This window comes from Arachis ipaensis, chromosome B04 (assembly GCF_000816755.2).
Source record: "Arachis ipaensis cultivar K30076 chromosome B04, Araip1.1, whole genome shotgun sequence".
NCBI lineage: Eukaryota > Viridiplantae > Streptophyta > Magnoliopsida > Fabales > Fabaceae > Arachis > Arachis ipaensis.
Window position 1 is genome coordinate 131,940,278 of NC_029788.2, and position 22,905 is coordinate 131,963,182.

The 22,905-nt window shown below is 33.7% G+C and overlaps 5 protein-coding genes across 9 annotated transcripts; 4 read left to right on the plus strand and 1 right to left on the minus strand.

Annotated features, from left to right (window-relative positions):
* LOC107635624 lies at positions 794 to 3,639 on the plus strand. Its single transcript, XM_016339145.2, has 4 exons — positions 794 to 1,696; positions 2,012 to 2,252; positions 2,842 to 2,959; positions 3,080 to 3,639. The coding sequence occupies exons 1-4, from the start codon at positions 1,026 to 1,028 to the stop codon at positions 3,169 to 3,171; spliced, it is 1,122 nt and encodes a 373-aa protein (XP_016194631.1). The 5' UTR covers positions 794 to 1,025; the 3' UTR covers positions 3,172 to 3,639.
* LOC107635626 (glucose-6-phosphate 1-dehydrogenase 2, chloroplastic) lies at positions 4,460 to 8,389 on the plus strand. Of its 2 annotated transcripts, none has more exons than XM_016339146.2 (10): positions 4,460 to 4,981; positions 5,404 to 5,633; positions 5,733 to 5,827; positions 5,951 to 6,065; positions 6,224 to 6,429; positions 6,514 to 6,663; positions 6,741 to 6,861; positions 6,951 to 7,180; positions 7,287 to 7,487; positions 7,769 to 8,389. In XM_016339146.2, the coding sequence occupies exons 1-10, from the start codon at positions 4,774 to 4,776 to the stop codon at positions 8,022 to 8,024; spliced, it is 1,812 nt and encodes a 603-aa protein (XP_016194632.1). In that variant the 5' UTR covers positions 4,460 to 4,773; the 3' UTR covers positions 8,025 to 8,389. The 2 variants fall into 2 exon arrangements, with proteins under 2 accessions (XP_016194632.1, XP_020977883.1); XM_021122224.1 differs by having other exon boundaries at positions 4,857 to 4,981; positions 5,391 to 5,633.
* LOC107635627 (ACT domain-containing protein ACR4) lies at positions 9,311 to 13,304 on the plus strand. Of its 4 annotated transcripts, XM_016339147.2 has the most exons (7): positions 9,314 to 9,806; positions 9,898 to 9,943; positions 10,052 to 10,166; positions 10,256 to 10,323; positions 11,325 to 11,957; positions 12,514 to 12,618; positions 12,708 to 13,304. In XM_016339147.2, exons 1-7 carry the CDS (start codon positions 9,733 to 9,735, stop codon positions 13,080 to 13,082), a joined length of 1,416 nt encoding a protein of 471 aa, XP_016194633.1. In that variant the 5' UTR covers positions 9,314 to 9,732; the 3' UTR covers positions 13,083 to 13,304. The 4 variants fall into 4 exon arrangements, with proteins under 4 accessions (XP_020977884.1, XP_020977885.1, XP_016194633.1 ...); XM_021122225.1 differs by lacking the exon at positions 10,256 to 10,323 and having other exon boundaries at positions 9,311 to 9,806; positions 11,338 to 11,957; XM_021122226.1 differs by lacking the exon at positions 10,256 to 10,323 and having other exon boundaries at positions 9,311 to 9,806; positions 11,341 to 11,957.
* Positions 13,953 to 16,563, plus strand: LOC107635628. The gene is made up of 10 exons (XM_016339148.2): positions 13,953 to 14,194; positions 14,446 to 14,514; positions 14,678 to 14,757; positions 14,879 to 14,978; positions 15,080 to 15,133; positions 15,361 to 15,438; positions 15,554 to 15,651; positions 15,739 to 15,796; positions 15,916 to 16,037; positions 16,162 to 16,563. The coding sequence occupies exons 1-10, from the start codon at positions 13,994 to 13,996 to the stop codon at positions 16,313 to 16,315; spliced, it is 1,014 nt and encodes a 337-aa protein (XP_016194634.1). The 5' UTR covers positions 13,953 to 13,993; the 3' UTR covers positions 16,316 to 16,563.
* Positions 16,917 to 17,939, minus strand: LOC107637442 (ABC transporter F family member 4). Its single transcript, XM_016340855.1, has one exon. The coding sequence runs from the start codon at positions 17,937 to 17,939 to the stop codon at positions 16,917 to 16,919; it is 1,023 nt and encodes a 340-aa protein (XP_016196341.1).

Consider the following 22,905-nt stretch of genomic DNA (forward strand, 5'->3'; position numbering starts at 1 on the left):
AATTTTGACTTTTTTTGTTTTTTTAATATTATCCATTTATTAATAGCTCCTTTTCTCGTTGAGGTTGAAGGAAACAGAGTGGGAGTATGATGAAGCATGAGAAAAATGAGTTGTCGAAATGCAATATAATAAAAACATATGGGGTATGGTTGATGGTGTTGCAGCCTCCAATCATCGTTGGTCCACCAATGAAGCATTGAGAATATGCCACCCCAACAACCACGTTTCGTGGCCAATATTATAACCCAACTATTTTCAAAATATGACTACTTATTTCATATTAATATTATTCTGTATTTTTCAGCCTCATCTTTCATACCACTGTTTTGTTAACTGAACTTAATAATTTTTTAAAAAAATGTTTATGTACCTAAACATAAACTATTAAACCATTCTTTCACCTTAATTTATGACAACAATAAAAAAATTTTACAACTCATAATTTAATTTTATCTTCATAATTCAATCAATATATTTAATTTTATCTTCATAATTCAATCAATTAACGATTAATAAAATTTTTTCCTATTTTCTTTTTCTATTCTTTCACAATTTTATTATAAAGTAATAACTATAACTAATGATAATTTTTTTTTTTGGTGGAGAACTAATAATAAGTATATTTAGACAAAAACTTTTCATTAGGGATTTTATAGATTTTTTTGTAACAATAATAATAGATTTTTTGTAACAATAATAATAATAATTTATCTTATGTTATATTAATAATAATAATGGTAACGGTAATTAAGAAAAAAATATAAATAGAATATTCGGAGTGAGGAGGAACAGTCAGAAAGGACAGAATAACGTTAACGTTCAGATTTATCCACGTGTCTCATTCTCCCGCTCCGTCCATCTATCCGTTAACCCTAACTCTCTCTCTTCCTCTCTCTCTCTCTCTTCTGCAACTCTTCCCACCTTTGAAACCACACAAACCAAGAAAACCGAAAAAAATTCGAAAAAGAAAAAAAAAAAGACAAAAAGAAAAACCGTTATTCCACACACATTGAATCTCTGCAACAATGGGGAAGCTTCTCTGCGATTCCACCACCGTCGCCGCCGAACCGTTCCAAGGTTCGCCGTCAGCGGCTCTTCCTTGGCGGGATCAGAAATCTACGGCGCCGATGGACGCCATCGGAACTGTAGATCTCGTCGCTCCGACCAACGTTGCCGCCGTTGGAGGCGTCGGCGGCGGTTGGGAGGACGTTATAGGTCTGGAGGACCAGCAGCGGCGCCACTTACAGAGGCTGCACGCTAAAGGCGTACTATGGAAGCCACCGCCGGAGGATGAGGAAGACGATGACGATTCTTCTTCGTCTTCCTCCTCCTCGCCGTCGTCATCTTCTCTCAGATCCGTCGTCTTCCGCCTCTCTCACGGCGGCGAGGTCTCCTCCGACGGTAACTGCCTCTTCACGGCGTCGCGGAAAGCGATGTTAGGAGGCGACGACGACGGCGGATTCGACGTGCGGGAGCTGCGGCGGAGGACGGTAGCAAGGTTTCTGGAGGATCTTGGATCTGCGGGATTTGAGGAGAGAGAAGCGATAGACGACGCGATCCGGCACATGTACTCGCCGGATCTGAAGAACGGTTGGGGGATTCACGTCGTTCAAGAGGTGAAGTTGTTGGCCAAGAAAGAGGACAGGTTCGCCCTCGATTCGGCCATCGAAGAGCTCGTTCACCTCGGCATGCAAAGGTATCGCTTCTTTCTTTCTTAACGATTCGCTCGTTCTTGGAAATCGATTTCGAATAGCTGAAGAAAAATCTGTAGAAAAACACATTGAATAAATAAGAAAAAAAAGCCTACTCTCGATTTTGCATAGGTGAAACTACTTTGACAATCTCTGTTGTTACATTTTATTTTTTGAGCTTGAAAATAAGAAATGAAATCGTTTCCGAATATTTTGTTTTGAAGATTGTTTAATTATAAATTTCAATTGTGGTGGATTTTTTTTTTTTTTACCATTGTGTGATTTTTATTTTGTGGTGTTTTTTGGTTTTATGATTGAAGAGAAATGGCGGCAGAGTCTATTTACAAAGAGAGGTGTATTCCGGTGAATGATGGTCCAAGTTGGGCCAAATACATGTTGATCTCTGGTTCTGCTGATGATGAATATGATATCATCACTTTGCAATATACTGAGGAAGGTTTGTTATCTGTAGATGAGAACAGAGAAGGTCATGCTGCAGCTTTCGGTGATGATATTGCTATTGAGTGCCTTGCAACTGAGTTCAAGCGTGAGATTTATGTGGTAAGAAAAATATGGGGAGCTTTTGGATTGATATTCCACAGAGATGTTGCCATGTTTTAGAGGTTCTTATGTGAATATGTGTGTTGTTTCTAACTATTTTGTTGATGCAAGTTGTTGCATTATTTTTTATAGTATTATAATTTGATGAATCACTGCATAGTTGAATTTAATAGTATGTAACTGGAGTCTTGGCCTGCTACTGTGGATATTATTGTGTTAGACCTGTGTAAAATGTAACACATCCAATTATTTGTTTCTTTTCCGGATGTTGAAGTGATGCTTTTATTTGCAAATTGTAATATCACGCATTTGTTGCTTGTTGAATTTTATACTTCTCCTCTTTACAGGTTTGATTGTGACCTGATATCATTGCTTAACGACCCTTATAATGGTGTATTTGTGGAGATCCTAATTTCTTATTTTCCCACTTTTGTCATCGTGTATTTGTTGCATGCTCCTGATATTGTAACAAATGATATAGACATATACCGAAGGATCAATTATATGAACAGGAATATAACTTTATGTACATGTTTGTGAGTGGTTATCCATCATCAAACTCTCCATCTGAATTTGTTATCATCTTCAGGTGCAAGCACATGGTTCTGATGCCATGGTTGATGAAGAAAATTGTGTTTTCTTCCTTCCCCACCGTCCAAGGAGCCAAATTACAGAGCTTCCCTTCTTCCTTTTCATGAAAGGAACAGGTAATGCAGAACAAGATTGTACATAACTATTTTTGCTCATGCTTTCCCTTTCATGTTTTTCTTCCCATGGTGTTTGTTTCCTAATGAAATTTCTAAGTAATTCCATTCCCCTTATTGCAGGTTGGTGTGGCGCTGGAGCTGACCATTATGAGCCCCTTATTGCACATCCATCTGCCTTTGTTTCGCAAGAAAAGGTTGCTGTTGTACTGTGAGGCTTCAGGGCCTGCAATTTTGTGGAGTAGACAAATGAGTTTAGAAGTAGAATTCCTTCGCCCTATTTATTATGGCGCCTCTTGAAAAATGTTTGGCCTGCCATCTCTCTGGTTCTCCTGATAGTACTATTCCTGGCCTCAAGGAGGATCTCATTTTGCCTAGGCATTCATCATTTTGTTGCTGACATTTAGAATCAATCATCTTTGACTCTTGTGACATTTGTTGAGTTAGCAGGTTTTGCCCTGCAGAGTTTGAGCTACTACCCCCTAGAGTAATTTTCCCTAGTTTTTCACCGGCTTCTGTTTTTTTGCTGTTCATGTTGTTGAGTTCAGTGGATTAGAGGTGTACCTTCTAGGTAGTGTGTTGTTCAAAACGGAAGAATTGTATCTCAGTTTTTTTTTATATTTTCACCAATTTTAATGAAGTGGCTTCTTTTCTGGCCATCATAGTCATTTTTTAACTTTTTAGTTCAAAGTTTCAATCCAGCAGAGAATGTCACATCCGAGTGGATTTCTTGAATTGAATGAAATCAAAAGCGCCAGCAATTGATGGTGATGTTTGTGTCACAAACCAAGGGAAGTGCATTTTGACAACATAGTCATTTCTTATTACTTCAGGAATAAAGGAGTTGTGCCATTGAAGCACTGATTAAGGAGTAGAAAGAATGGTTCTTAGAGTAATTCATTGAATACTCTGAAAGTCTTGGTCCTTATTGTCCAGAATAATTTCTTTCTTGATCTTTGGAAGCACTGATTGGTTAGACCCATTAAATTTAGTTCTCAGGAAAGAAAAGAACAAAATATTGTGGTACAACTCAATACCATAAAAGCCTTAATTCTTTTTTCTCCCGAATAGTGCACTATTGTCAATTGTACATATAAACCTGCGAAAAGGACTACACAAATAAATAGTAATGTTGGCGTACCTGAATGAAAACAAAAGTTGATGGCTTCATAGCTAATTGATGCAATTTAAGTTTTTGATAAAAACAACAAATAATAGGTGAAAAGTTTAAATTAAACCAATCCATTCTAAATAAGACAAGATAGTCAACTATAGTCGCTAATATGACAATATATAATTAGATAATAGTCTAAACAAAATTATGCCATGCAGTTAACTCCTAAACTAGTGTAAATATAATACTATTAGATGATAATAACAAGCAAAAAACAAATATATAACTACATAAAAGATAAACAAAAGTTGAGACCATTGACAAATCAAATTGATGTTTGATCTTTGAAGGGTGGTAGAGATAGCAAATTGCAAACCTCAATAAAAATTAAAAACATCTATTTATGGTGGCTCCTTTTGGTTTGGGCCAACCTAACTACCGAATCAGAGGAACAAAAAAGCGCATTGTTCTCTTCCAACTCTGCAAAAGGGACAACGCTGAAAGCACCCTTTCGGAGATCTCAAGGGCCTTAACCTTAATCTTAACCTTCCTTAATCCTTAACCCCTTCCCTCACACACTTTCCCCTCCTTCGGTGTCCCTCGTTTTCTCCGAAGCCTTCTTATTAACTCTCTCTCTCTCTCTTAACCTTTGACGCAAACACAAACACTTCTTCGAAAGCACGCAACAGCTCAACGCTATTTCATGGCTACCATCTGTTCGACGCATTGCCGCTCATACCCTTCGCTGCAACCTGTTTCTTCGCCATCGTCTAAGCTCGGTCACGTGCCGCAGCACGTGACCCTGTCGTCTTCCGCATCGAAGCGGTTCCTTGCAGCTAAGGTGTCCCTGAAATCTCAGTCAGATTCCAACGAGGTTGCCGTTCACACCCACCAGCCACAACAAAGCGATGGTTCGTTCCTCATCGGTTTTGACGCTATCTACTGCAATTTCCTTTGACTTAGCTTGTATTCTTGAAAGTTTGTCATTTTCTGATACCCTTTTGTTTGTTGATTCCGATTTCGAATCTTTGCTGTTTGTTTCTTTTTTCAGCATGCCACAACGCTTTTCATGATCTCTCTTAGCTGAATGTTTATTTACTTAATTAGTTTTCTCCCCTGAAGTTACGTTTTTAACCTAGATGGTTAAGTTAGGAGTGTGTATTCATATCCAAATTGAACACGGTAATGCAATGATTCTAAGAAACTTAGACGAAATACTAATAGCAACAATTTCATGAGATGATACATGATAGGTTGGGAATTTGTGATTTTAGTTGTGTTATGTGGTTTGGAGAATCCTTAGTCTTAATATGCAAATAGCACATGAATGTAGGTGCTGCCACAGCTGCCGCAGTCCCTGTTGATATTGACACTACTCAGAAGCTTTTGAATTCTGAATTATTGTCATTTACCTCGGCGGAGGAGTCTCGAGCTGAAGCCAGCTCTTACAACAATGGGAACGAGTCTGTTAGTATTACTGTCGTTGGAGCCTCTGGAGACCTTGCTAAGAAGAAGATATTTCCGGCCCTCTTTGCACTTTACTATGAGGATTGTCTTCCTAAGGTTGGAATTTTTTTTATCATGGCTTCTGACGTAGTTTTTGAAATATTTGGTTCTATTTGCATGGTTGAGAAGTAAATGTTCGATTTATGGTTATGATAGCACTTCACCATCTTTGGTTATGCTCGAAGTAAGATGACTGATGCTGAACTGAGAACCATGGTTAGCAAGACTCTCACTTGTAGAATTGATAAGAGGTAGACATTATACCTACCAATTGTTTATAGTCATTTACGCTGGTATTATTTAACTTAATTTCCTTATTTGTCATGCTTAAGAAACATGTTTAATGTATGAAAATTTATTCTATTGATTTTCAGAGAGAACTGCGGTGAAAAGATGGATGAGTTTCTTAAGAGATGCTTCTACCATTCTGGTCAGTATGACTCTCAGGAAAACTTTGCAGCGCTGGACAAGAAGCTTAAGGAACATGAGGTAATTTTAATTATGGCGCATCATTTTAATTTGTGTCAAGAACTCAAGATCAACATATGAAGGATGCATGAACTTATCCTTTTCTTTGCATTCTATGTATGCTCTTCTAAGCTTTTCTTTCTGATCTTAATTTAGCCATCTGGTTTTTGCTTTTGTAGAATGGGAAAGCTTCTAATCGCCTGTTCTATCTATCAATTCCTCCAAACATATTCATAGATGCTGTAAAATGTGCCAGTTCATCAGCATCTTCTGGTAATGGTTGGACAAGAGTCATTGTTGAGAAGCCTTTTGGTCGAGATTCAGAATCTTCAGCTGCTTTAACAAAATCGCTCAAGCAGTATCTTCGTGAGGATCAAATTTTCAGGTTTTCTACCTAAACCGATTATGTAATCTACTACTTTACAGACTGTAAGTTTCACTACTTAAAATCATGGAGAATCATATACAGGATTGACCACTACCTGGGGAAAGAGCTTGTGGAAAATCTATCTGTTCTCAGATTTTCAAATCTCATTTTTGAACCATTATGGTCAAGGCAGTACATAAGAAATGTACAGTTCATATTCTCAGAAGATTTTGGCACTGAAGGGCGTGGAGGGTATTGTTTCTTCCTTAGCTTCATTCACACTTTCTAATCTATAGAAGGGATTCTCATTTGTTTACTTATCTGTGCAGGTACTTTGACAATTATGGTATCATAAGAGATATTATGCAGAATCACTTACTTCAAATACTAGCCCTCTTTGCAATGGAAACCCCTGTTAGTTTGGATGCAGAGGATATTAGAAATGAAAAGGTCTCATCGTTATACATCTTGCTTTGAGTTGTTTAAAACAATGTTAAATTTTCTCATCACCAGTGTTTCAACTGGTTAATGGATGTCAGGTTAAAGTTCTTCGTTCAATGAGACCATTGGAACTTGGGACTATGGTTATAGGGCAGTACAAGAGTCACACCAAAGGAGGTGTTACATATCCAGCATACACGGATGACAAAACTGTACCGAAGGACAGCTTAACTCCAACATTTGCTGCAGCTGCCCTTTTCATAGATAACGCAAGATGGGACGGAGTGCCTTTTCTGATGAAGGCTGGGAAAGCATTACACAAAAAGGGGTTAGTGGAAGAAATAGATCTTGTGTTTGTTCGATGCCACCTCTATTCTTTGATTATATTTTTTTTTCTTTAAAAATATTTAAGTAATTTTTTGTCTTGGGTTCAGAGCTGAGATACGGGTACAGTTCAGGCATGTGCCAGGCAACTTGTACAATCGGACTTTTGGGACTGATCTTGATCGGGCCACGAATGAACTTGTTATAAGAGTACAGCCTGATGAAGCTATTTATTTGAAGATCAACAACAAAGTTCCAGGTCTAGGAATGAAATTGGACCGCAGTCATCTGAATCTGCACTATGCAGCAAGGTATTTTCTTTTTACTTGAAAAAAAAAATTAGTTTGTGACCCCTGAAGTTCATCCGTGTTTATATTATACCTGGACACCTTATTAATGTTACCATCTTACATTGTCATGGAAAAATTTTAATGTCACATTGATCTAATGTCAACATTAATGTTTTACACACTATTCATGATTCTATGATTTCCAACTTATTTGTTGCCTCACTTGTGAAAATTCAGACTCTATTTGTAATGGTCATTTTCTTTGATCATTTAAGCCGACCTTTTCTTTTTATTTATTTCAGATATTCGAAGGAGATTCCAGATGCATATGAGAGGCTACTTCTGGATGCCATCGAAGGAGAAAGAAGACTCTTTATACGCAGCGATGAGCTCGATGCTGCATGGTCACTCTTTACACCTGTATTGAAGGAGCTAGAAGAGAAACGGGTAGTTCCAGAGTACTATCCTTATGGTAGTCGGGGTCCGGTTGGCGCTCACTATCTTGCCGCCCGATACAATGTCCGGTGGGGTGACCTTGGGATAGACATGGATCAATGATCGTGACATTTTTTTCGTCTGTCGCAGTCGCGATCAGCCTCGGATGTTAGCTATAATGCAAATGTCTGGTTTGTGGTTTCTTCTTGAAGTGCAGCTTGTCTCATACTATTATTATCATTGTTGCTTCCCTAGAAGATAGGTTTGAGGCATACATGAATTCATGTAAAGCATCAAAGCAGAAGAATAAAACGTTTAGATTTTAAATTCTTTTTTTTTTTATTATCTGTTTTTTAGGGTGCAAGAAATAGGAGTTCAAAGATGTTTCATGCAGATGTAGTTCCCAATCAATTTTAGCTATTTAATGTAGGTGCCTACTTTAGTAAAGATGTCAAAAATATTTTTTTATCAGAATATTTGTTTAACTACATTTTAAAAGCGTGATTTATGAGAGAAAATAACAGTTTAAAAGAAATAGTAACGCTTTTAAATAAAAATAACATGTTTATAACGTACTAAAATCAAACTCATTATAAAAATCTACTTAATATAATAATATTAGAGAACAAATAATGTTCAACCAAACTAATATCTTATGGCATATTATAATATTTGTTCAATAGTATAATTCACTATTTGTCCTTTTGGTTTATATACAACAACTAATTAATTAGTTTTGAATCTCCTCTTATAGACAACTTCAAAATGTGTTACATTTCAAGAGAATTTTGGTAGATTTGCAAACACAATTATTTCATACAATTAATAGCAAGTTATTTTTCATTTGAGAAATAACCGCTAATGTGAAATAATTATAAGTAATATAACATGTGATATTATGAATTACATATATTATGTAATGCTTCTTATGCATTACAAATATTATGAATTACTTGTGAGTTGTGACAGGAATTCAAGGGCACGAGAGGATTAAGAAGGACACGAGAAAATCATATCCATTCCATATTTGCATTTGCATTAATATATTTGTAATGTATGCCAACTCATCCTACGTTGTTTCATAATCTTTTGACAAAAAACATGTTAGAGAAATTGGGTTCCAACCACACATCCTAAGTTTTTTCTTCTAGAAATGTTATTAGAAATTTACCAAATATACCACAGAAATATTAAATGCCACATTGGACTATTCATAACGTCATATTCATTTTACAAGTCTTTCCTTTATTTTTTGTTGCCATAGTGTTATTATTCATTTTTTTTCAAGAAAATGAAATAAAAAAATTTTGAATTCCACTCAACTTAATTCTCATAACAAATATTTGACTGAATTAATAACTTTCTCTTTTAACATCACATCAATTTAAGATAAATATAATAATAAAATTTACTTAGGAGACAGCCACCACTTCATCATCCAACTAAATACTCTTATTTAATTATCAAATGTAATCAAATATGTTATAAAGTTATTTTATAATATCAACCAATAAAAATCATAAAAAAATTATCAACATATATAGTCTTTTTATATACATATAATTACTCATTATGATATGAACTTTTTCATAATTTCTGCTAATATATAAATAATAATCTCAAAAGCCAAACAGCAAATATAAATACACACACAAAACCAAAGAAAAAAAAAAGAAAAAGACACAAAATAAACAGAGTATATCAGTATACCTCTCTCTCTCTCTCTCTCTCTCTCTCTCTCTCTCTGTTATCGTTATCACAACACAACACACCTCGTACTGTGTTCTGTTCTGTACTTCTGTTGTGCTCTGTTCCGTAGCCATACCCCAAAATGGATTTTCGGTACTTTTCTATGCCTACGGACGATGAATTTGAGAAGCTTCTCATTCGGATGAATCCTCCAAGGTCAAAATAAAACACCATTGTTTTAAGATTTTCCTTAGTTTATATTCTTGTTCTTTAATCTGAGCTTTTCTTCTTCTTTTTTTTTTTCCAGAGTAACTGTGGACAACAGTTCTAGCAAAACAGCCACATTGATAAAGGTTTCAAATTTTGAAAGCTTGTTTGAAAATTTTGGGTTTATCCTTTTAGCATTGCAAAAGGGTCATCAAAAAACACTGAATTTAATTGAAATTCTGAATTTTTTGTAGGTTGATGGTGCAAATAGGTGTGGGATATTATTGAAGATGGTTCAAACTCTGATTGATATGAACATCATTATAAATAGAGCTTACATTTCCTCTGATGGAGAATGGTTTATGGATGGTAATAAGCTTCTAAATTCTCTCCAATTTTTTTTTATATATTTTTTGTCCTTTTTTTTTGGGCTTCAACTACCACTATGCAAAATCCAGTGTTTCATTGTACGGATCAAAATGGGAATAAGCTTCTTGAAGATAATTTAGCCGACAGAATTCAACAGGTACATTTGAATAACCAACTTTTTTGTTGAGATAGAAAACTGGGCCACACTTGACCCACCAAACTGTTAAAAGATGGTGTTTCGGGTTTGGGCAGGCTTGGGCCGTGAGCCCATCTAATTATTTTCTTATTTTGCTTATCTATAGTTTTTTGTTCTTATTTTGTTAATATCTAATTTTATTGGTTTTCTTTTATGATGAGCAAAAACTATACTATTGTGTTTTATAAGACCTTTATCAAATATATGTTACATGTTTTGTGATTTGCATATTTTTACAACTAAATAATTAGCTACTAAAATAATCAAACTTGTTTACAATAATATAATTAAAAGAAAATGATTAGATATCAAATATATATTTCTATAGTGGACGAGTTATAGCTCAAATGACATAGTCTCTCCATACTCATCTAGAGATCGCGGATTTGAGTCTTCCTATCTTTGGAAAAAGATACATATTGACTAATTGTTAGTTAATATTTGGTGTACATATAATATGTGTATCATCATCATCATCATCATGGAACATGGAACATGGATGCAATACATTGAATACCTCCTAGTCCTACCATTAAGCTCCTAATCTTTGTCTTTTATACAAAATGAGAAATGGGATACAAGGGAAAAAGGATATGGTTCTGTTTATGAACAATTTGTATCATATTAGATCACAAATATATTGAAAATGAACCCAACAATACAAGAAGCACTAATTAGTAATCAGTGAAAATTCATGTGTAGTTGTCTTCATATGAAGTTGTTAATTAAGAATCGTTAGATGATTTGATATGTTTGGCTAAATTATTATCTAACGATCTCAACTAACAACTTTACATGAAGATAATTGCATATGAGTTTCCACTTTAGTAATTAGTTCTCATACTTGAATTAGCTAAATAGTTTTAGACTGCATAAACTGTATACTATTTAGAACTCTAATCACAATTTAAAACCATAAGTCATATACTGATATCTTTGTTTCCCCTCTTGACTCATCTTAGTCACTTGGTCCAGCAGCCTTTGGTTTCCAAGCTCTTAGGAGATCCATTGGAGTTGAAGTTGAATCCGTTTTAGAACACACAACAATCGAATTAACCGGAAAAGACCGGCCGGGACTACTCTCGGAGATTTTCGCCATCCTGGCAGACCTTAAATGCAATGTGTTAGCAGCAGAAGTATGGACACACAATTCAAGAATGGCATCAGTTCTTTACATAACTGATGAGGCAACAAAGTTGCCAATCAACAATCCTGAACATCTTGCAAAGATCAAGCAGCTCTTGTTCTATGTTCTTAGAGGGGACATAGAAAACAAGAGTGGTGGTGTTGATGCCAACACTGCTGTTGTCTCTGTTGGATCAACTCACAAGGAAAGGAGGCTGCACCAGATGATGTATGCTAATCGAGATTACGACACGTGTGATGAGGATTGTAATGGATCAACAAGTGATGAGAGTAACAAGAAGAAACCAATTGTGACTGTTGATTATTGTGCTGATAAAGTTTACACGGTTGTGAACTTGAGGTGCCTTGATAGGCCAAAGTTGCTCTTTGATGCTGTTTGCACTCTCACTGATATGCAGTATGTTGTTTACCATGGAACTGCCATTGCTGAAGGACCAGAGGCATATCAGGTTTCTGAATTCATATTTATATGTAATTGATAAATACTTTTAGTAGTTTTGTCCCTGCTAATTCTATCATACCTGTTCCTGTGTGAAAATAGACTCCGAGGTATAGCATGTTTTGTTAGTGTTTGCCGTTGGGTACCTGCAAAGGGACTCCAACGCTCAAGTTAGTAAAAGTAGAAGATAAATATGAGTTATTCAGAATGAATAACGTACCTCTTTCATGTCAGGAATGGATATATTTATAGAATTGTTATGGTAGGATTACTCTGATATTGTGGAGTTGTTACTTAGTGGGTCTAATTATGTGATAACTGCTCTTTAGTGAGCTTTTTTAGAGAGATTTGCGGAGAGATTCTTGTGCCATCTGAGTTGGCACGTAGTTATTTGATTGTATAGGATAAGTTCGTTAGGAGAGCAAAGCACGTACTCCTGCACATGTGTATTTAGTTTTAACCGGATTCCGATTTATAGTTTTGCTTAGCCGAATTATAGGCAACGAACGGATCAATACCAATTACCAACATTCACTTTAGTAGTTTTTTTTCTTCCTTTGTAACAGGAATATTATATAAGGCATATAGATGGATATCCAATCAGCTCTGAAGCAGAAAGGCAAAGAGTGATTCATTGCTTGGAAGCTGCTATTAAAAGAAGAACTTCTGAAGTACTATAATGGATTCTAAATTTTCTAATATAACCTGTTTGTTATAATTGATACATATTAATTAATTAATACTTGATTAATTATTACAGGGCATACAACTAGAATTTTGTTGTGAAGATAGAGTTGGGCTTCTCTCAGATGTAACTCGAATATTCAGAGAGAATGGATTTTCAGTAATTCGTGCTGAAGTTACAACAAGAGATTGTAAAGCCATGAATGTGTTCTATGTTGCTGATGCATATGGTGCTCCTGTTAAGACTGAAACAATTGAAGCTGTTAGAAAAGAAATTGGCTTCACCATACTTCATGTCAAGAATAATGATAACAATAACAATGTAATGAATGTATTCTCATCATCAAAGGATACAACACCCCAAGAGAGTGGAAGATTTTCTTTGTCTAATCTTTTTAAAATGAGGTCTGTCAAGTTCTTCTGCAAAAGCTTTATGGGGTCTTTTTCTTGAACTATTTCATATTATTATATGTTGTAATTTCATAAGAGGTGTGTGTGTGTGTGTGTGTGATATTCACTTTTCTGGTGAGTATTTTATGTACACTTGGGGGGAAAAAAAAGAAAGAAAATAGGAAATAGTAAATTGATTCTGTTCAATTTGTTATTGTAATGATTTATGGTTGATCTCTTTGGATCTTTTTTAGTATAAAATTGTAATCAATTTGTCAGATTATAGAGCTTGGTGTATGTAGTAGGCATATTTATTTGTAGCATATTTAATAAATCTCTCATTTTCTTTTTTTTTTTAATTATTTCATATTTTAACACATATTTTATACCTAAAGAGTTAATTTTTATTACAATTAGGTAACATTTGATGGAGAGACAGAAACGGAAAGACTGAAACTGAGAGACAGAGACTAAGAGACAGAGATTGAAATAAATTTTAATATTTTGTTTGGTGCAAAATGAGAGATAGAAATTAAAACAAAAATAAAACTCTAATTTAATTTGTACAAAAGGTAAAATTAGAATTAATTAATTGAAATGAGAGTATTTTATGTATAAAATGTTATTAAAGTTTTAATTTCTATCTCTAAAAATTTTAGTCCTCTGTGTTCCTACTTCTTAGAGGTACTATAAAATACTGAAATTTTGGAGACAAAGACAAAAATTTTAATACCAATCTCTAAATCAACAAATACAATACTAAATTTCAGTCTCTCAATCTCTCTCTCTCACAGTACCTCAAAAACAAACGGTATCCTAATTTATTTAACTCATTGAAGAATTCATGCAATAAGGTTAAGAGTTTTATCTATACACGTGGCAATATTTTGGAAGCTGCACAAAGCAATAAGTCAATAACAATAAGAAATTAAAAAATAATAATAAAATAAGAAATTGCACTTGCACACGAAAATGGTGGCACTGTTGAGGCTTAACACCCTGGTTTCACTTTCAGGTTTATGTCCAACAAGACATTATTGTTATTATTCGAGGAAACCAAGGTTACCCTTCAGAATCAGAATGGCATCAATCACTGAAACTGAAGCTGAAACTGCTTCAGCTTCCAAAGTCATCTTGGATTCTCATCTCCATGTGTGGGCTTCCCCTCATGAGGTTTTTGTTAAATTTATAATTAGGAAAAATAAATAAACATCATACATGTTTTGGTGACTCTTAAATCTTAGAGGAAATTAATGCATACTTATAGAAAGGAATCAAGTTGAATTTCACTGAACTTCAGCAGAAGTCATGTAATTTTGCCCTATCTTTTGATAAACTTGTTCATACCATGTATCACTGATTTTATATATTACATGCAAACTTTTTATTTTATTTATTTATTTATTGTTAACTTTGAAATGAAGGCTGCTACATTCCCTTACCATCCTGGACAAGAGCCCACTTTAGCAGGACATGCTGATTTTTTACTTCAGGTATATATATATATGCTTCAATTTAATTTCTTCTGTTATCTCTCTTTTCATGTTTATATAGTTGGTGATATTTCAAGAAATTTGTAACTGCTTCATGTTAGTTACATGGGAACTGATGATGGTGACTGGATTTGTGTTTGTGCACACATTCTGAGATGCTCAGTGTATGGAGGAAGCAGGAGTAGATAGTGCACTCATTGTGCAGCCAATTAATCATAAATTTGATCATAATTATGTCACAAGGTAAAATCAAAGATCAAACATTTTCTTAAATATTATGTTCAACATGTTTGATTTCATGAATTTCTGAGCTATGCTTGATCTGATAGCTGTTACCATATACTTATTCTTGTTTATTGGTCAGTGTTTTGAAGAAATATCCAACCAAATTTGTTGGGTGCTGCCTTGCTAATCCAGCTGATGATGGCAGTGGGCTTAAGCAGTTTGAAGATCTTGTTTTGAAGGTCTAATGGATATTTCTTCTTTATATCATTCATATGGTTTATTTTCTTTTCTTTTATTTATTCAGACGTAGCAAATGAAGTTTTCTCTTTGTTCATGGTAGGATGGTTATCGCGTCGTGCGGTTTAACCCTTATTTGTGGCCATCTGGCAAGAAGGTAGGCAACCCCTTTTTTATTTCTTTTAAGGAAATCATACATGTATAAGTGCATAGGCGCGCGCGCACGCACACAAACATGCAGTATAAAGTAAAGCAGGAAAGGGAAATGAAAAGTAGATCAATATGCAGATCAAGAAAGAAAAGATGTTAATATGTTAAGATCATATGCTGTATTGCATCAAAACTAAGAATGAATTTTCTTTTATTTGAATGATGTTAGTATAGATGACAAATGAAGTTGGAAAAGCAATGTTTCAAAAGGCTGGAGAACTCAAAGTACCAGTCAGCATCATGTGTATGAAGGTGTGTTTCACTATTTCCTTGTATCATTGACACAAAACTATAATCTAAAAGTATTTCCAGTTGTGACCAATGATTAATTTGATGAAACTAAAAGACTATGGTTCAACAACTTCAGGGGCTTGATTTGCATATTTCAGAAATTGAACAACTGTGCACAGAATTTCCCTCAACAATTGTGATACTTGATCACTTGGCCTTCTGCAAACCACCACTGTGAGATATTTAATATAGTATAATCACTCTTGCAATGACAGAGAAAATGGAATCTTATTTATGAATTTAGTGAATATCACATTGCAGAACTGATCAAGAACAGCTTATCTTTTCTAGGCTCTTAAATCTATCTAGATTCCCTCAAGTAAGTGCCTGATAGTTTCTTCATGAACATAATCCCCAAACCTTTTACATAAGAAGAAATTAAATATTGACAATATAAGATTTTGGAAATGAATCTTCTAATCCTTTTATTTTGAACAGATGTATGTGAAATTTAGTGCCCTTTTCAGAGTTTCAAGAGAGAAACATCCTTATCTGGATTTGTCAACTCTCTTGTCTCAAATTGTCTCTAGCTTTGGTGCTAACCGTGTAATGTGGGGCAGGTAAACTACCTTAAAACCATTGAACTTTGTAAAAAACACCAACTAGGATTGGCAAAGTCATGATGGGGTTTTATTCATGTAACCAAATCATATGACAAATCTCAAATCACACATCTTTCTGCAGTGATTTTCCATTTGTTGTCCCTGAATGTGGTTACAAAGAGGCCAAAGAAGCTGTCAATCTAATTGCCAATAAGGCATCTCTTTCTCCATCTGATTTGGAGTGGATCATGGGGAAAACAGCCACACAACTGTTTCAAAGCCACTCAGCATCTTAAAACTTGGAATAATAGAAAAGTATTGTTGCTTCTTGGCAAAATTTTTCATCTGGTTTGGAGTTTAATATATACAATTCTGTGTTGAATGTAATATATACAATTGTAACAATTCAAGCATATGTCCTCCTTAATCATCACCTAGTCCTATTCTGAATACTATGTATGCTAACTTGTAATAAGGTTCAATGGTGTTCTGCAAAATTTATTTGCTGAAAATCCAAAAGCTTCAAAATTGTTAGTTTAAGTAATCATAGTTGCCGTCTTTATACGAAGATTATAAGTGAAAATCGATAGATTGATTTGATATATTTGACTAAATTGTTACGAAAAATAGTCACCCAAAATTTAATCACACAAGAAAATAGTGAATTGCAAGTTGTACACGCCAAAAGTACTAACATTATAGAACCAGGAGAGATTCAGAAGAATTGAGAGGCAACATATTTCCAAAACTCATTGGGAAGCCACTTCATTGTAGAACATCAATAAGAAAGGAGTATTACATTAGATTTGCAGAAAAAATGAAACTTCAAAGACCAAACAAATTAATTAAAAAACAAAAGAAATAGTAAGAGGTTCCCAATTGACTAAGATGGAAGCATTATTTGTTCATATTTTGTTTGTGTTTGGCATCACTACAATTTCTTCTCTTGTTCCTCCTCATCTTGTCACAAGCAAATGCTCTTTCAAGTTGCTCCACTCTCTTAGACAGAGAAGTAAGAAGCTGAGTCTGCATCTCATTCCTCTCACATAACTTGGCCATCATCTTCATCATTCTCTCATTATCCTCCATCATCTTCTCCAACATCTCCCTATGCTTCCCTTCTCTTCTTTCTTCATCACCATTCCCTTCTTCCTCTTCCTCCTCCTCCTCCTCCTCCTCCTCTTCTTCATTCTTCACCACACAATTATTCTCATTCTCCTCAACCAAACTTGTTCCTACACTCTCTTCTCTCTCCCCATCACCCTCCTCTTTCTCTTCTATCTTGTATGATTCTGAAACACATTGAATATCAACTCCAGAATCTTCCATTTTCTCCTCTTCTTTCTCTTCTACAGAAGAATTCATGCATGATTCTGAAACACACTTAATATCTGCTCCAGAATCATCATCCATAACCTCCATCTTCTCCTCCTCTTTCTCTTCAGAAACTTCAACCACCTTCTCCTCTTCCTGCACCATAGCATCATTTTCTTCAACAACACAAGCAGATTCTGATTCAACCATCTCTTGCAATGCAATAGCCTTCTTAATCACACTCTTCCTACATTCCCTAACCCCATACCAAGAACTCAGCACCCTAACCGAATCAAGCTTCAAAAGCAAGTTCATGATGGTCTCGCTGAGCCTCACTCTCTCCCTCTGGTCCCTCTTAATCACCTCCATTGAAGCATAAACCCTAGCCTCAACACTCTGCAACTCAACACGTAACCCCATGATCCTCTTCAACGCATTCCTCACAAAAAACCCTCTCAGAACCTTCTGGATCTTGATGGCAGAGTTCTCTCTACTACGTTCTGAACCCACGAAGTGAATGGGAATAGTTCTAACCTTAGAGGGTGTCCTCTGTCTATACGAGGGTACTACGTTGTTGTTGTTGATGATGTTCTTCATGTTCATCATTCTTCGTGTGCTTCTGATTTGATGCGAAGTTGAATTTAGATATCTTTTTTCTTTTTTGTGTGTTTGTTTTTTTAGTGTGATGATTTTAAGGTTTAAGGTTATGGAGGAATTTATATTGGAGAATGTGAAAAGTTTCGAGAAGTTTCGGGAGAGTTTGAGGTTTCTCTGAGAAAAACGAAGAAGAAGAAGAAAGAAAGGAATAGAAGCTGGGTTATGTCTTTGCTGACGTGGCTTATTAAAATATAAAATATTTTAAGTTAAATAAAATAAACACGTTCTGGGTGGCCAATAATATCTCTTCGTTCTAGATAACTGTCGAATCTTCTTGAATCTCAGAATCTGACTAGCTTTCCAAAAATATTCATAACGTATTCCACCAGGTTAGTTATTATTAACTTTGTTTTTTGGTCAACGATATAAATATTTGACTTTTTTTTATTTATTTCTCAAACACGCAAACTCTTAAATGAGTATGGAAAGATTATGCCATTTAAACTATAACTTATTGACATATTTGACTTTTTTTTAGTAGATTAACTATTGTGGTTTGAAATTTAATTTGGAAGACTGTTACTAGATTAAAAAATATATTCTAAAAAATTGTGTTTTTTAATATATTATATTTGGATATAAACATTTTCGTATTAAATATTTGTTTATATTGTATTATAAATTGTTTGGATTTTTTAAATATCTTTAAGAATAAAAAAAGAGTTTTTTTTAACAATAAAAACTAAAACATAATATAAATTTTTTTGTCAATTTTTGTTCACTTGATATGAGAATATCAAGTATTCACATTTTGAAATGAGAATTAAAAATTTAAATTTGCGCTAAATAAATGTTTTCAAATATTTACTAAGATAGTCATACAAAAAAAAGTCCACTAAGATTAAGATATAAGATGTGAATTATTATTCTTGTAATCTAAATTTTATTCAATTAAATGTAATTTATATTTTAAATGAGCTAAATCTTTCTTAATTGAGAAATGTGTTGTTTTTTTTTTTTTTTTGGTCCTATGAAATTTGTAATACTATGATGGGCTAAATTCAACTGTGTTGCCATGTGAAAACAAAAACGAAAGGAAGTTTCCGAACTTGTTTATTGTTGGGCCTACAAATCATCAGCCCATAACTGTTTTTGGTTGGTATTATCCTATTCATTGGGCCCATTTAAATTGCGATGTGAATTGGCCCGCTTAGATTGCATAAATAGTCCACCCAAAACAATAGTGCGTAAGTACAAAATAGCTCCACTTTTTGTTACCCCAAAAAAAAAAAAGCTCCACTTTTAGGCTGAGTTTGGTAAAGCTTTTGCTTTTTAAAAGTAGCTTATGAAAGCTGTCTTTTAAAAGATAGCTTTTTAAAAGCTGCAGCACTTGCGTTTGGTAAAATCAAATTTTAAATGGCTTTTAATAAGTACAAGCACCACAATTATGTTTGGTAAAACAGCTTTTAAAAGTTGAAAAAATTATAATAAACATGTTTATAACAAAAAATAAATTTGTTTCAAATTTTTTAAAAATTTATATAATATTTTAAAATAAAATAATGTTAAAATAAAAAATTCATAATAAACATAAATATAATAAATAAATTCTTTTATTTTTTAACTTTAAAATTTTATATAAGTATCATAAAAATTTATTTTATCCTAAATATCATCACTAAAAATAAAAAATAAAAAATATATGAAGATTAGGTTGAAAAATAAAAAATATATGAAGATTGTGTTAGAATTTGTGAAGGTTAGGATGAGAAGTTAGAAATATATGAGGATTTCAATGGCAATATAATAGCGAGAAATATGTGCGGAAAAATGAAAAAAAATTGGTAAGCATAAGCCAGCTTTAAAAAGCTCCCTCTTAGGTGCTTTCAAAAGCACCCCAAACTTTTAAAAGCCGTAAGCACAAGCACTTGGACTTTTTAATTTACCAAACGCAAAATAACGTGCTTGTGCTTTTAAAAAGCACAAGCACCTCTTGAAAAAGCTTTACCAAACTCAGCCTTACTTGTGAACAATGTCGTCATGCACAAAAAAAATATAGAGGACTCAATTCCTCTTTTATATGTGAGCGTTACAATTCAAAGTCATTTTCATTTTACAATCCAATGAAAAAATAATACTTTTTTACTATCGTTATTGTTGGTCTATTCTAGTTTTATGTAAAATTGCATAGAATAGCTTTATAAATTAAATTTTGTACTTTTTTCAAATGGCGAGCACATGTCAATATAGTAAAGCTAACATTAATAGAGTAATCACTTGTGTTTTAATATACACGTAATATAATTAAATAATAATTAAACATAGCGTTACTATCACATAAATCTACACCATATTTATTTAACTGGATATTCAAAAATATATCTAGACATTTAGGCTGTGTTTATTTCTAAAAATAGGATAAGATAAGACATGAGAACAAGGCATAAAAGATAGAGACATAAAATTTAGTATTCTTGTATTCTGTTTGATAATAAAGTACAATAAATTATAGAAATCTAATTTATTCTCATTTTTTTTATTCAAAAAAGTTCATAAAAAATATAATAATAAAAAAATATAATTATGAAAAATTAACAAAAAAAAAAAAACAAAAACAAAAAATAAGTTGTGTCTTTTCTTAGTGTCTCAATGACCTTTCTATCATTACACAAAATATACTAATTTAGTATCTTTGAACACAATATCTTTATTCATATCTCATCTGTCAAACACGACTTTATGTCTCTATATCCATATCTTAGTGTCCCATTCTTATAAACAAACGCAACCTTACATACACTCATATGCTAAAGTCATGCAATGCCTACATATATAGGGGTAGAAAAATTTGTTGACGATTGACTCTTTTTCTTTTGACTATTAGTATAATAAAAAGATAGAGCATGTCTTTCTCTTCTTTTTGGAAAGCAACAAATTAGATAGAGCAAGGTTTGAAGAGGAGACACCCCTATATATATTTAGCATTGAGAGAGGGTTGATGGAATATATGATGAGTTAAGACATGCATGGAACGATGTATGTGTTAGTAGCTTTTTACTTTCTTGTGATTTCCAATGCATAGAAAAATTTGGAAGAAAATAATGAAGTAGTGAAGAAGGGTTGCGCCGCCCATATCAGCAGAGACAGGGGGGCAGACCACGCGGTTTCTCTTATTTAGACAACATCGAACTGCCACTTTGTCACTTCTTTAGGTGAACATATTATATCCCTATACCCCCTATATTCCATACAAACAATTAATTCTTCTCTTTCTTTCATTTATTCAACTTCAATCCCATTACTCTTTATCTTAGATTCACAGCCTAATTTCATATTATTGTATAGGAAAAATTATCAAAATATATACACAAATTATATTGTTAATAAAAATATTTAAAAAATAATAAAAATAATTAGATATATCTTTTTTAAGAAGATTTTTTGCAAATATAATTAAAAAAATTAAATATTTTTATCTTTAAAATTTAATAAATTTATAATTTTTTGTCGTGAGTAGCCGAACATGGCTAATTTTTTTTGTTATGAGGTTGACATGTGTGAGTTATACTGAGTTATGGAGTATTGAGAAGATATACACGGTTGTGACGGCGTTCAATTTTTTGTTTTAGTGGGAAGAAATCGGACCGTCCAATTTTACTGCAGAGAGAGAGGGACACACAAATTGGACCATCCGATTTGTGTGAAGCAGAATTTCGTGAATACTGAAATCGGACCTAAGATTTTCTGCCAATACACAAATCGGACATAGGGTTTTCAGTACCTCCAATCGGACGGTTCGATTTGTCTTGCGCAGTCCTCATACCCTGGTGAAACATCATATACCTTCGTAACTCTGCTATACACCAACCTACTCTCCATATTAAAATTAAAAAATTCGCGGAACATATGTGTAAAAAACAAAAAATATTTAGATATTGACTAATTTAAAACTATTAGAATTATGACACACAAAAAGAGTAGGCTAATTTAGAACTATTTATTAGGGTTAGGGACATTTTGTGATGTGAATAACAAGTAGATTAATTAGACGTTAATAAGAAGAGACAGAAATTCAAAAATAAGAAGTCAAAGTCCATCCCCAGCAGGATCCATTGAGTTTACCTACGTGCTATGTGTCACAACTCAGAACTAATAATGTTCTTTCCAAAGTGATGTGTAAAACCTGGATATTCAGTGTAAAAAAAAGAATATCTTATTTAAATTAAAAGTAATTATATATTATATTAGCCAGAATTGATCACGCCGACTCTGGCAGCAGCAAGCACGCTGGCAGTTTTATTTTGTACTGCCATTGGCTAATGCCTATTACAATTTAAAGCAGCTTCCTGCATGTGAGACATACATTCTTCTATTTTCATTTTTTATTATTCATTCTTTTTCTCTTTTTTCTTTTCCTCATTCTTATATTAGTGTGGTTATTGTTACTTTAGTATATACAGCTGCATTTAAATCAAAGAAACGGTCAGAATTTGTCTTATTTAGTATTAATTAATTGTTGCAACAATTAATGAATGCTAAATAAGGCAAGTTATGACTACTTTTACTTGATTTTCTTTGGTTACCAAATATTTTTGTAAATTAAATTATGCTGGCCAAGTGGTCAACTCACTCATTGGCTTAAACTGTTGGAGGTTTGAATTCCACTCTATACATGTAGCAATTGATTGGCCTGCATTAAACCCTTAAATAAAGCTCAAATTCGTGACGGATTAATCTTTCACTTGTCGAATCGAAGAACAGCGTAAACAACCAAAAAATATACAGCTACATTTAATTAAATTAAGTGGTCAACTCACTCATTGGCTTAAACTGTTGGAGGTTTGAATTCCACTCTATACATGTAGCAATTGATTGGCCTGCATGGCCTGCATTAATAAAGCTCAAATTCGTGACGGATTAATCTTTCACTTGTCGAATCGAAGAACAGCGTAAACAACCAAAAAATATACAGCTA

What these genes read in the sequence shown, in the direction of transcription:
- LOC107635624 (XM_016339145.2), top strand. Translation starts at nt 1,026, where the DNA reads ATGGGGAAGCTTCTCTGCGATTCCACCACCGTCGCCGCCGAACCGTTC. An exon ending in GTTCACCTCGGCATGCAAAG is followed by an intron (nt 1,697 to 2,011) that starts GTATCGCTTCTT and finishes TTATGATTGAAG; the next exon opens with AGAAATGGCGGCAGAGTCTA. An exon ending in TCAAGCGTGAGATTTATGTG is followed by an intron (nt 2,253 to 2,841) that starts GTAAGAAAAATA and finishes TATCATCTTCAG; the next exon opens with GTGCAAGCACATGGTTCTGA.
- LOC107635626 (XM_016339146.2), top strand. Translation starts at nt 4,774, where the DNA reads ATGGCTACCATCTGTTCGACGCATTGCCGCTCATACCCTTCGCTGCAA. An exon ending in ATGAGGATTGTCTTCCTAAG is followed by an intron (nt 5,634 to 5,732) that starts GTTGGAATTTTT and finishes TGGTTATGATAG; the next exon opens with CACTTCACCATCTTTGGTTA. An exon ending in AAAGCATTACACAAAAAGGG is followed by an intron (nt 7,181 to 7,286) that starts GTTAGTGGAAGA and finishes TCTTGGGTTCAG; the next exon opens with AGCTGAGATACGGGTACAGT.
- LOC107635627 (XM_016339147.2), top strand. Translation starts at nt 9,733, where the DNA reads ATGGATTTTCGGTACTTTTCTATGCCTACGGACGATGAATTTGAGAAG. An exon ending in AAACAGCCACATTGATAAAG is followed by an intron (nt 9,944 to 10,051) that starts GTTTCAAATTTT and finishes AATTTTTTGTAG; the next exon opens with GTTGATGGTGCAAATAGGTG. An exon ending in TAGCCGACAGAATTCAACAG is followed by an intron (nt 10,324 to 11,324) that starts GTACATTTGAAT and finishes GACTCATCTTAG; the next exon opens with TCACTTGGTCCAGCAGCCTT.
- LOC107635628 (XM_016339148.2), top strand. Translation starts at nt 13,994, where the DNA reads ATGGTGGCACTGTTGAGGCTTAACACCCTGGTTTCACTTTCAGGTTTA. An exon ending in TGTGGGCTTCCCCTCATGAG is followed by an intron (nt 14,195 to 14,445) that starts GTTTTTGTTAAA and finishes TTTGAAATGAAG; the next exon opens with GCTGCTACATTCCCTTACCA. An exon ending in ATCTATCTAGATTCCCTCAA is followed by an intron (nt 15,797 to 15,915) that starts GTAAGTGCCTGA and finishes TATTTTGAACAG; the next exon opens with ATGTATGTGAAATTTAGTGC.
- LOC107637442 (XM_016340855.1), bottom strand. Translation starts at nt 17,939, where the DNA reads ATGATGAACATGAAGAACATCATCAACAACAACAACGTAGTACCCTCG.